The sequence below is a fragment of the Carassius gibelio genome, chromosome A5, assembly GCF_023724105.1.
Source record: "Carassius gibelio isolate Cgi1373 ecotype wild population from Czech Republic chromosome A5, carGib1.2-hapl.c, whole genome shotgun sequence".
In the NCBI taxonomy this organism is placed as follows: domain Eukaryota; kingdom Metazoa; phylum Chordata; class Actinopteri; order Cypriniformes; family Cyprinidae; genus Carassius; species Carassius gibelio.
Genome location: NC_068375.1, coordinates 4,094,591 through 4,108,111, shown reverse-complemented (window position 1 = coordinate 4,108,111; position 13,521 = coordinate 4,094,591). Strand labels below are relative to the sequence as shown.

At 37.9% G+C, this 13,521-nt stretch overlaps 2 protein-coding genes across 2 annotated transcripts in view; one reads left to right on the top strand and one right to left on the bottom strand.

The window, feature by feature from the left end:
• Positions 1-5,751, top strand: part of cldn15b (claudin 15b) — a 28,695-nt gene extending 22,944 nt beyond the window's left edge. Inside the window, exons 3-5 of the mRNA XM_052591405.1 lie at positions 4,670-4,751; positions 4,962-5,075; positions 5,262-5,751. Coding sequence (XP_052447365.1) covers positions 4,670-4,751; positions 4,962-5,075; positions 5,262-5,382 — 317 coding nt within the window. The 3' untranslated portion in view covers positions 5,383-5,751. The remainder of the gene's footprint in view (positions 1-4,669; positions 4,752-4,961; positions 5,076-5,261) is intronic.
• A 5,020-nt stretch (positions 5,752-10,771) lies between these two features.
• On the bottom strand, positions 10,772-13,055 carry naa38 (N-alpha-acetyltransferase 38, NatC auxiliary subunit). The gene is made up of 3 exons (XM_052591408.1): positions 12,888-13,055; positions 12,469-12,637; positions 10,772-11,182 (listed from the first exon to the last, which is right to left on the bottom strand). The coding sequence occupies exons 1-3, from the start codon at positions 12,930-12,932 to the stop codon at positions 11,067-11,069; spliced, it is 330 nt and encodes a 109-aa protein (XP_052447368.1). The 5' UTR covers positions 12,933-13,055; the 3' UTR covers positions 10,772-11,066.
• Positions 13,056-13,521: the final 466 nt, after the last annotated feature.

The following is a 13,521-nucleotide window of genomic DNA, read 5'->3' as shown; positions in this document are numbered from 1 at the left end:
CCAAGACTTTGCCCGTTTACAAGTGTGTTTTGGGTCATTGTCTTGTTGAAACAACCATTTCAAGGGCATGTCCTCTTCAGCATAGGGCAACATGACCTCTTCAAGTATTTTAACATATGCAAACTGATCCATGATCCCTGGTATGCGATAAATAGGCCCAACACCATAGTAGGAGAAACATGCCCATATCATGATGCTTGCACCTCCATGCTTCACTGTCTTCACTGTGTACTGGGGCTTGAAATCAGAGTTTGGGGGTCATCTCACAAACTGTCTGTGGCCCTTGGACCCAAAAACAACAATTTTACTCTCATCAGTCCACAGTTCTCTTTAGGCCAGTTGATGTGTTCTTTGGCAAATTGTAACCTCTTCTGCACATGCCTTTTTTTTAACAGAGGGACTTTGCGGGGGATTCTTGAAAATAGATTAGCTTCACACAGACGTCTTCTAACTGTCACAGTACTTACAGGTAACTCCAGACTGTCTTTGATCATCCTGGAGGTGATCATTGGCTGAGCCTTTGCCATTCTGGTTATTCTTCTATCCATTTTGATGGTTGTCTTCCGTTTTCTTCCACGTCTCTCTGGTTTTGCTCTCCATTTTAAGGCATTGGAGATCATTTTAGCTGAACAGCCTATCATTTTTTGCACCTCTTTATAGGTTTTCCCCTCTCTAATCAACTTTTTAATCAAAGTACGCTGTTCTTCTGAACAATGTCTTGAACGACCCATTTTCCTCAGCTTTCAAATGCATGTTCAACAAGTGTTGGCTTCATCCTTAAATAGGGGCCACCTGATTCACACCTGTTTCTTCACAAAATTGATGACCTCAGTGATTGAATGCCACACTGCTATTTTTTTGAACACACCCCTTTCAACTAATTCAACTAATTGCCCAATTGCACAGCCTTAAGAGCGTGCATATCATGAATGCTGGGTCTCATTTGTTTTCTGAGAATCTACTGAACCTACTGGTAACTTGTTTGCCACGTAGCAATAAAAAAATATACGAAAAACCTTGATTATTCTGGTTAGTCACATTGTACTGCTATTATTTTGAACAATACTGTACCTCCCTTCTTTATCAGACTCCTCTGAAATATAAACTCAAATGGTACTTTTTGTGATATTAATGTTGTAACTCCCCTCCTTCGTCCATTTTTATAAGATGAAAAATATGCCCTTGTATAACCCATTCTTCTTAGCTTTTCATGTTCTGTTACTGAGAGATGTGTCTCCTGTAATAATACAATTTGCGCTCCTGCCCGTTTTACTTTTGAAAGTATTTTACTTTTTTTTACTGGATTTGAAATCCCCTTCACATTAAATGAAACTATCTTAATGTCCTGCATGATCATAATATCCTAAACAATGTAACGAAAGAATAAAACCAAAATAAAAATATACACGTCTTCCCCACTTCTGCCCTGTGCACAATTAGATTCTCTCCAGAAGAACAAATAAAGAACTCGAACAGTGAACAAAAACAAAAAATTAAAAGTGAAACAAAAAAAAGGTCCTTCCAAGGTAGAGGCTCGTAACCAAGGAGCCCTGCATGGCCTTATGTTGGTTAGGCCCCAATAGGGAGACGTCTCACCTCGTTGTTGAGGGAGGGCCCTATTAAATGTCCACACACTAGCAAAATTCAGTCTGAATGAGATCACAACTCAGTCCCGACTTCTTAAATGAAAACTTATTAAAGAAAATGAAAAAATATTTTACAAAACAGTGTCCCCATAACCAAGAAGATTAGAGTCAGTCTTAACACAAGTATCCAATAAGTGAAGCAAAAAGGGATCCTCAGACATCAATGTCTCTCCTAAAAACCTGAAGCTTATCCCTGAAACGAGAGCGGAGGCTATCTTGCGTGGAATCATTCGTCATACCGGAGTGATGGACTCCTCTCTCGGAGTGATGTCTGCGAGCCATGCGCCAAGAAGACAACAACTGTAGTTCCTCTTGATCCGGGTCGGCTGCAGGTTTCACCACGGTGACGGGTAACCCTCGTGCTGCCATATCTCTTGTTGCCTCGGCGGCATCCTTGTATAGACGAGTGCCATTATCGTAAAAGACCCGCATTTTATACGGATACGGGGTCTGAAACTTGATGCGTTTCTCTCGAAGTATCTTCTTGGCCTCTCTATATTCATTATGTTTTTTGAGCACTTCAATAGGGTAGTCGTGATCCACGAAGAAGCGCACACCTTCACAAAAAACCTCTTTCTTTTGCCACGCTCTTCGAAGAACCTCCTCTTTCAGCTCTGAAATCTCGGAGCTCTTTTAAAATATTTAGCAGCGTGGGTTCAGGTGTTTCCACGCCCTTCGCTGCTAAATTTAGCACAGATGCTTGGCCTCGGTCCTTCTGGCTGTCCTCCAAGTCTTCTTCTGTCAAAATTGTCGATTTCATACTTCTTGTGACGACCCCCTTCTCCATCTCCATAAACAAACTTCAATATTGGCAAAAAGATTACCGTTGGGGGTTATTTTAGAAAAAATACAAGAAAAAACGGTCGAGAGCTCGCACCTCAGGCTCTCATTCTCTGGCTAGCGGAACCGGAACTCCCATCATAGTGGTTATTTGAGAATTGTCTTAATAGTCACATGGAGCAAAGTGTCCTGGAGATGTTGTCAGAAAGCAGCTCCGCTCCGATTCTGCTGGGGTGTAATCCATCAGCGCGAAACAGCCTAGGACGCTCCCAGAAAAGATTCCAGTTATTAACAAATAGCAGTTTCTGGCCTTTACACCATATGTTTCCCCATGGTCTCGAGCTCGAGCTGCGTGTCCCCACCTGCAATCAAAGGTAGACATTCATCCGCCATTAAAGTAAGTGACAGTGAGTACAGCAGTGGTAATGTGTGTGAATAGAGTATTAGCAATGTAAGCGCAGTTAGCTGAAACCACACCGCTGATGCTAATGGGCTATAAGCTAATAGCGGACCCGGGAGATCAAAATAAAACTAGTGATAGCGAGGCGTTCTGATTGTTTTTGTTGTAGAATACAATAGAGGATATATTCACACGTTATATAAACGGAAACGATGGTGTATAAAATTTATTTTTAAGTTAAAAAATAGTCGATAAAAAGAATATAGTGACGGAGCTCAAATGCAGTACAGAAGCCAGCAACAAACACCAACTATTAAAACTTTATCTGCAGCCAGGATAAAATCAGCTCATTCTTTAATAAAGTCTGTGTGGTGCCATCATGGTGTGATGGGGGAGAGAAGCATGTAACGAGCAAGATGATACAAATTCTTTAATAAGACACACACAGGAGTAAACAATAGAGAGGAGGCAGAAACACACATAGACAAGACCAGACAACCAAACACTGAAAAGATAAAAAGGAAATTATCATTAATGAGGGAAATTGACATGAAACACTTGAAGAGGATGACAATCAAGGGGAGACAGAAACTAGGCTAGAGTGTACGGAGGATGGAAATGAAAACAAACAGAAGTCCATAAAGTGTGACAATTTGCCCCCCTCCTGGAAGGGGTGGAGGAAGGACCTACGACTCCAGGGGGCCGACTGACGGCAGAGACAGAGCCATGGTGGAGCCGCTGGGTGGAAGGGCCGAGGTGGAGTCCGGGACTCAGAGGCTGGAGGCAGAGACAAGGGATGCTCTAGCCATGACGCCGATGGAGAGTGGCAGAATCCAGTGCACAGATGGTGATCTGAGCTCCGTGCTCAAATTATCCATGGCTTCTCCCTCGTGGCAAGTGGTGTTGCCAGCTCACACACCTGGACTGACGTCATGGCCTCTTGCTCTACGGCGATCCTCAGCTCTGTCACTACATGTAGTGATGGCTCATTGGTCACTGTCAAAAAGGGAGAAAAATAACGTGGGGAAACACGCTGCTTTACTTTTTCAAGGTCCAGTCTTCGGTCATGGTGTGATACAGGAGAGAAGCATGTAACGAGAAAGATGATTATACAAAGTCTTCAACAATCCACATGAAGGGGAAGTCGTGGCCTAATGGTTAGAGAGTCGGACTCACAATCGAAGGGTTGTGAGTTCGAGTCTCGGGCCAGCAGGAATTGTGGGTGGGGGGAGTGCATGTACAGTGCTCTCTCCCTCAATACCATGACTTAGGTGCCCTTGAGCAAGGCATTGAACCCCGAACTGCTCCCCAGGCGCTGCAGCATATATGGCTGCCCACTGCTCTGGTTGTGTGTTCACAGTGTGTGTGTGCACTTCGGATGGGTTAAATGCAGAGCACAAATTCTGAGTATGGGTCACCATACTTGGCTGAATGTCACGTCACAAATCACAAATATTTGACATAGCATTTGATACTAGGTAAATGGTAGTCTATATACAAACTATCTAGGTAAATGTTAATTTATAAATATACTATTCATTGTTAATTATTGTTTGTTCATATTCCATTAATGTATACAAACTACAGTTTTAAAAACATAGTATATGTAGAGGGTAATCTTAACCAAGATTAGTAAATACTGCATAAGTATCGTTATGAGACCCAATTAAATACTGTTAATGTTAATGAATTGAAACTTGTAAAGTTTTACCAAAGACTATAAAGACATGTTTTCATAATATAAATTTCTTCCAAACAGCCTATAATAGACTGTATTGGTAAGGAGAATCATATGTGATTAAACCTTTTGCAGTTTGTCTCAAAATTAATCTTCATGTTTCAGGTCTGTGTACGATGATTGCAGCATCTTGGTATGCTTTCAATATCACTCAGGAATTCTTTGACCCACTTTATCCAGGAATAAAGTAAGTGGAATATAGAGTCTGCATATTAGTATGTAGAACCATTAGAGAAAATTTTAAGACCAAAAGAATCAGTTTCTTTTTCTCAGTTTATCATATTTGTCAGAGTTTTCTAATTAAGCAGTATCAAATTATTAGGGACGCCATCAAAATTGGCAAGTCATAAAAGATCAGCGGTTTGATCACAACGTTTGATGTGTCCTATGTCTTTAGGTATGAAATCGGAGATGGGCTGTACATTGGTTGGACTTCGGCAACTATGGCTTTATGTGGTGGCAGCTGCTTGCTGTGTTCCTGTGGAATACGCAGCAAACAAGAAAATAATGAGTTTAGTATGCAACACATGCCCTGTTAAAATGACACTTCATTTACAAACCATTTCATAAACTCTGTATTAGACTAAGTCATTGTTGGTACAGTGCGGCAGCAGGTGACATTAGTTGTTTGTTTTTCACAAATGTCTGTATTTACAATCTTTTTTTTCTTTCTTTTTTTCTCGTTTTGTTTGTTTAGATCACATCTTCAGAACTTCAGATCATACTCCTACCAGCCTCAATCCAGACGTATGGTACAGACTGTCTCTGCAACATCCAGTGTCCCATCCAGTCAATATGGGCTCAAAATATATGTGTAAGAAACTTACTGAATAACTGGGATCAACATCACAAAACAGAGAACACATACATAATGAAAGACCCTTTTTATGCATTATGGTCAGAATCTGCTATAAAGCAGAAATGTGAAATTTCTAATGTAAATATTCTCTGAGGTCTACTGGAGAATGAAGCCATGGTAAATAGGTTATTGTAATTTTATTTCTGTCATAAAAAGTATTTGCATACAGTAAATGAAAGATCGTTGCTATCAAATGCTCACATCATGTGTGCTTTTGTGTGTGTTCATTCTGAAGCAGTATGATGCTGTGCTCAACTTTGAATGGTTAAATGCACTTGCACCTCAAAATGTGTTTGTTATGTGAAATTACAGAGTCATCTGGGCCCATATTCTTAAAACATCTTAAGTCTAAAAATAGCTCCTAACTCACCAATTTATGAGAAAATCCTATGCTGTGTTTGAAATGCCTTACTATATCATACTACTCTTACTATTTCTGCAGTATCCAGTATGCATGCTGTGACTAGTGTGCAAATTTTCTTTGTGCATCAAATACAAATACCCGGATGACCTACTAGATTTACCAGAATCTGGTAAAGTACACTGAAATCAGTACAGAGAATTCTCTTTATGCATGGAATGCCCAGATTACCTGCTATATTTGCTGAAATTTGATGTACAGGTCCTTCTCAAAAAATTAGCATATTGTGATAAAAGTTCATTATTTTCCATAATGTAATGATAAAAATTAAACTTTCATATATTTTAGATTCATTGCACACCAACTAAAATATTTCAGGTCTTTTATTGTTTTAATACTGATGATTTTGGCATACAGCTCATGAAAACCCAAAATTCCTTTCTCAAAATAATTAGCATATATTTCATCCGACCAATAAAAGAAAAGTGTTTTTAATACAAAAAAAGGTCAACCTTCAAATAATTATGTTCAGTTATGCACTCAATACTTGGTCGAGAATCCTTTTGCAGAAATGACTGCTTCAATGCGGCGTGGCATGGAGGCAATCAGCCTGTGGCACTGCTGAGGTGTTATGGAGGCCCAGGATGCTTCGATAGCGGCCTTAAGCTCATCCAGAGTGTTGGGTCTTGCGTCTCTCAACTTTCTCTTCACAATATCCCACAGATTCTCTATGGGCTTCAGGTCAGGAGAGTTGGCAGGCCAATTGAGCACAGTAATACCATGGTCAGTAAACCATTTACCAGTGGTTTTGGCACTGTGAGCAGGTGTCAGGTCGTGCTGAAAAACGAAATCTTCATCTCCATAAAGCTTTTCAGCAGATGGAAGCATGAAGTGCTGCAAAATCTCCTGATAGCTAGCTGCATTGACCCTGCCCTTGATAAAACACAGTGGACCAACACCAGCAGCTGACATGGCACCCCAGACCATCACTGACTGTGGGTACTTGACACTGGACTTCAGGCATTTTGGCATTTCCTTCTCCCCAGTCTTCCTCCAGACTCTGGCACCTTGATTTCCAATGCAAAATTTGCTTTCATCTGAGAAAAGTACTTTGGACCACTGAGCAACAGTCCAGTGCTGCTTCTCTGTAGCCCAAAGTGGCTTGACCTGGGGAATGCGGCACCTGTAGCCCATTTCCTGCACACGCCTGTGCATGGTGGCTCTGGATGTTTCTACTCCAGACTCAGTCCACTGCTTCCGCAGGTCCACCAAGGTCTGGAATCGGTCCTTCTCCACAATCTTCCTCAGGGTCCGGTCACCTTTTCTCGTTGTGCAGCGTTTTTTGCCACATTTTTTCCTTCCCACAGACTTCCCACTGAGGTGCCTTGATACAGCACTCTGGGAACAGCCTATTCGTTCAGAAATTTCTTTCTGTGTCTTACCCTCTCGCTTGAGGGTGTCACTGACTACGTTTACATGGAGCCAATAACCCGTTCAAAACCGGGATATTAGCAATAACCCGGTCGCGCACGGCCATGTAAACACCGGCAAAAACCCGGATATGCTCATATCCCGGTTTTTAAAAACCGGGATATTATACCTGGGGTACCCCTTTTCTAACCCGAATATTTGGTCTTGTAAACGCATTTCGGCATATCCCCATCAAAATGTGTGTTCTGCGCATGTTCTATTCGCAAGGAATCTTGGTCTTTTGAGTCTTTGGATACAGAAAGAAGAATCGGAAATGATGCATATTGCGTATTACGTACAGACGCTAACCGTGCGTCGCCGTTCACATCGGGATATTGCCGACTGATTACACATTCCATGTATACAGGAGTAACTCTCTCTGCTCACGCATGTAAATGGGTTATCCCGAATGTTTCAGAAACCCAAATAGTGACCTTAACCCGACCATAACCCGAATTTTAACAGATTGTAAACGTAGTCACTGATGGCCTTCTGGACCATGATTGAGTAATGAACCAGGAGCAGGAGTTTTTAAAAGCCTCAGGAATCTTTTGCAGGTGTTTAGAGTTAATTAAATGATTCAGATGATTAGGTTAATAGCTCGTTTAGAGAACCTTTTCATGATATGCTAACATTTTCAGTTTTCATGAACTGTATGCCAAAATCATCAGTATTAAAACAATAAAAGACCTGAAATATTTCAGTTGCTGTGCAATGAATCTAAAATATATGAAAGTTTAATTTTTATCATTACATTATGGAAAATAATGAACTTTTATCACAATATGCTATTTTTTTTTAGAAGGACCTGTATGCATCTGAAGACAATGCATGGGATACTGTTTCCCAAAATGCAATGCGCTCCATGTAATGTTTCATCTTCAAATGCGTGAGTGAACTGGAGATGGGGAAGGATAATTATATAACACTTTAATACATACATGTTTTTGTAAACTACAAGCTATCGCTGTGTATCTAAAAACACTATTCTCAAATAATGTCACCTTTATCTCTATAGTGCTTTATACAGCACAGATTATTTTAAAGCATTTTTATTGAATAATAAAATTATTGAAGTAATATAACAAATAATTTGTTGGCAGAGACTAAGTACAATAACTCTGTCCACCAATAAACAGTACTGCAAAAGATGTCCATTTATCTTTAATAGCAGTAGCACAGTGGATAAAAGACACGTGTTGAACAAAACTTGTTCTAGGCTACTCTTTTTCCCACCATATATCAGATCAGAAAGGCATTTATTTTCAGTAAAAAATAAAGGAAATATTTGAAAATTGGAAATAAAAGATTGCATTAGTACAGTTTTATTAAGTGGTTAGCAGTATATACGTGCTTCTCAATAAATTTTAATGTCAAGGAAAAGTTAATTTTACTATTTCAGTTCAAATTGTGAAACTTCTGTATTAAATAAATTAAATGCACACAGACTTAGGTGATTTAAGTTTTTGGTACTTTTAATTGTGTTGATTTTGGCTCACATTTAACAAAAACCTAACAATTCACTATCTCAACAAATAATAATTCTTAAAACCAAAAAAAAAAAAAAAAAAAAAAAAACATATACTGAATTGTTGGCCTTCTGGAAAGTATGTTAATTTACTGTACATGTACACAATTATTATTAATTCTGGTGAGTAAAGTCCATTAATTATGAAATGGGTTCAACTGGACAATATAGCATTGTTTACTAGTATGGATCGTGGATTAACAAGCCTTTGTAAAAAGAATGGTGGTAACACTTTAGAATAAGGTTCCATTAGTTAATGTTAGTTAATGTATTAATTAACATGAACTAAGCAAGAACAATCCTTCTACAGCATTTATAAGTCTTAGTTCATGTTAATCTCAACATTTACTAATGCATTATTTAAATCTAAAGTTGTGCTTGTTAACATTAGTTAATGCACTGTGAATTACCATGAACTAACAATGAATAACTGTATTATCATTAACTAACATTAACGAAGATGAATAAATACAGTAATAAATGTATTATTCATTGTTTGTTCATGTTAATTAACACATTAACTAACATTAACTAATGGAACCTTATTCTAAAGTGTTACCAGAATGGTTAGTGCATTTATTTGAGAGGTAACAACTTCAGCAGCTGTGCTGAATTAGTGTTTTATCATGTGACAACATTTTAACACACTACTCTGAAATATTTGCTGCTTATTGTATACAGTTTCACACACTATTCTTTAAAAAATATTAGGCAGTATACACCGTGTACTGGGCAGTAAGCAATGCCATTTCAAACACAGCCTGAAAAATAATGGGCATGTCAGAAATACTCTTAGAGCAAACATTTAGGAGTCCTACATTTTTGCTCTAAGAGTATTTCAAAAAGCATTTTAGCAGTAAAACTAGCTCCTAAATCTGTGAAACATTAAGAATAGTAAAGAGGAGTCATGAGACCAAACCACAAACTATTCCTAAAATGGCTGTTGCTGGCAATCTGAAAAAAAAAAAGAATTTTTTTTTTTTTTTTTTTTTTTACGAAAATGTGCTTTTATAAAAGGGATCTCAACTCCAAATTTTGCTTTGTTTATGTCCTTGTTTTCATTAACCAGCTGGGCAAGAACAGGGTCTGCATTCTTAAAGTTTCCTCTTAAAGATTCCATTCTTAAAGAATCCTCTCAGACAGCTCCTAATTTATCTTAAAAATATCTACGTAGGAGTCTTAGCTTGAGAGCAATTCAGGACCAATCTGAGAGCAACTCTGAGCAAGGAAAATTCTAAAACTTTCATCTTGGTGTAGAGGGGGGCTGACCCCGATGCTAGTCTTTGGAAGACTGTGGTTGGCTGGTTGTCCAATAAGAAAAAACAATGCTTTAGGCTTTATTATAAGGCTACACTTTGAAATAACAGGTGCAATTTTTCATGTTTTACTGAACACTTGCTCTCACGCACATTATATATATATATATTATATATATAATAAGAGAGATCATACTATATATATATATATTTGCCTGTAGAACGTTGTGACAGACCACACTTTGTGAAACACTGTTAGAGCAAAAATTTATGAGTACTAAATTTAGGACTGAAATTTTGATTGTGTGGAAACTACATTCTCTGTAATCGATATGGTGACCCAAAAAGTCTGTATAGTTTTCATGAGGAGCCTTTTGATTCCCACCGCTACTAAAATGTATTATATAATTTGACATTAACTTGATCATTATGTTGGACCAGGATGTTATATAGATTAGCCCTTCTTTAGATCAGTTAATATCTTCATGTTGAGATAAATAATTCAGATTAATTCTATAGAAAACTAAAAATTTTCTTTGAATTTGTTTTATTCTATTCATAAGAATCATTTAAATAATGTACTTATTATTATAATTACTAATAATACATTTAATTATAAAGTCTGTGGTCTGTGATGAGCAATAAAGTCTGTGGTCTGTGATGAGCACTGTGAATAAACTCTGCTGGTGATATACGAGGGTAGTTTTGGGGTTGCAAAGACAAGACATATGAGAAAGATTAGATCTCTTATTGAAAAATGAAAGTGTCAATAATTACACACAATGTGCACCACTTACATGCAAGCAGATTCAAAAATAAAAAGGTACAGTTCATATTATGCTGTTATTATTCTTCTCAACATAGAGGACCAACCCACTGTGAATGGAATTGGAGTCCCCTGAAGAATAAAGAAAAATCCATTTGGTGTGAATAACTCCAGCTAAAGTGGATCTTGGAAAAAAAATGTGTGTGTGTGGAAACTACATCCTGTGTAGTCCATATGGTGACCTCAAAAGTATATCAATTTGTCAGAGTCCATGGGTGGTCATCTGAAGGCTTTCAGATTCGACTTCTATAGAAACCACATGATGGCCAGGGATCATCGCCAGTCCCAACACCCTGGGCTCACCTTGTGCGAAAGAATCTGTGAAAATTTTGATAAAAAGACAAATCAAGAGCTGTAGACTCCCAACCCATTTTTTGATGTTACTGTTGTTATATAAGTAAAGCTACACTTTATATATTACTTTAAAGAGGTTCACATAAAAATGTAACTTTGATGTAAACTAACTCACTCACAGGTCCTTTGAGGGTCAAAAAAGCAGATACAGGCAACACTAAATTAATATAGTGTATTTGAATAATACTGCGCAATAATTTTCTCTAACATTTTATTGCCAGGATTTCAAAATTTCCTAAAATATCCAGGTTTTGGCTTTGTTTTCCTGTTGATATGCTCTCTACAGTCCTCAAACATTGAATGTACACATATCTGCCTTGCTTTAAATGTAACTGCATTGCTTTAACCCATCTTCTTGCGCACCATGATTGGGAGATTATGTACAATGCCTGCACAATATTGGTCAAAATACTTTCAGGCGTTACCTTAAGAAAGTTTGAAAACTTTGAGTTGAAAACTCAGTCACCTACATCTTGGTTGACCTGAGGTTAAGCACATTTTCATTTGTGGGGGACCTACTCCTTTAAATATGAAATATCATTAGTAACTGCAATTTTTCGTGAAATACTGTAGTACTTCACAAATACAGCATCACCCCCACTACCAAATTAAGCAGTAATGATCTGTAGAAGGCTGGAGCCCTGTCTCTTCTCAAAAGACTGAATCTTTTTGAAAGTAAATTTCTAAGTATTCACAGCAGAAATAGTTTGTGTTAAATATTTGATAATTATTAGATTGTGGTTTGAATTCCTGACAATATCAGCAAAAGTAGACTTGCATAAACAAGCACTGCTAATAACAGTACGATGACCTGACACTAAAGCAGGGGTGTCAAACTCAATTCCTGGAGAGCCAGATTAAACACACCTTATCCAACTTTTTGAGTCCTTCAGTCTTATTTGAAAACTACATGGTATGCAAGTTGGAGAAGGGTTGGAACAAAACTCCGCAGAGCTCCAGTCTTCCAGGAACCGAGTTTGACACCCCAGCACTATAGAGCAGGGATCCTCAAATCAGGCCCAAGAGATCCACTTTACTGCAGAGTTTAGCTCTAACCCTAATCAAACACACTAGAGCATGCTAATCAATGTCTTCAGGATCATTAGAAAATCAGTTTGATCAAGGTTGGAGCTAAACTCCAGGACAAGATTTGAGGAACCCTGCTTTACTTCACTTTCCACTCACAGAGTAAAATTGAGTAACTAAATGCTGATAAGGTATAAGGAGTTTGTCCAGGGTGCACTGGGTACCTGTGGATTTGAGGAACTCTTGTGCAGATCCCAGGATGACGTTGCAGTCTCTGTCTGTGCACAGGAAGAGACCCACCAGCGTGCGCCCGTCTGTCATTCGGATCCTCATGCTCTTATTGAGGAGGTTCTCCAGCTTACACCGAGCAAGCAAATAAGCTGACGCCTCAACCTGAGACACAATATATGATTTACATCGACCTCAGAGATAAAACATATTGAATTCATTGGATCAGCAGATTTAACTATGTCACTGTTTTATTTTGAATGTAATCGTATATCAAACAGGAAAATATTAGTAATATTAGATTAAAAAAATTATACTCATGAAACACAGACATAAATTAATCAGGACTAAACGTTATTAGCATTAGCTTCAGCGTTAATATTTCACTGGCCCCTTATGTGACAAAGTTTCAGACCTCAGTTTGCATTTCCGTGCCGTTCTCTTCGCTTTCTGTTGCCATTTGAGCCTTCTTGGTGTTAAAGTATTTGTTTAAATGCGAATCGAATTGAAAAGAGATGGTGACTAGCGAGTTATTCAAAGAAGCGATCTTCTTCTCTTTTTTTATTGGTGTCTCGCATTCTTAAAAATCACATTACTGCCACCTACAGTGGGTTAGGGATCTTCTCCCACCAGACCTATAAGACTCTAGCTGGTTGTTCCATCCTATTTATAATACTGTAATAGCTTCTTTAATGTAAATACATTTCCTGATACTCCAATATGCACAAGAACCAATATAAACTCCTATTTACATTATATGTAATATCTGAAATATTTCCATCAAAATATCTTATTTTCAATCTGTTGAGCATCCAGACTTAATAGTTATATTATAAGTAATTAAAATTAATAGTAATTCTCCTGTAAACACCAAAAGAAAAACATAATCAACATTATGTTGCGTTAAAATCCAAAGAGGTATTGGTGGTAATATTAAACTGGCATAATATTGCATTGGTTTAATTTCATATCCTACACAAAATCCTCAATGATCCATTCAAAACTATATATTTTTTTTCTATCCTATATTCCAAACATGTTTCTAATAC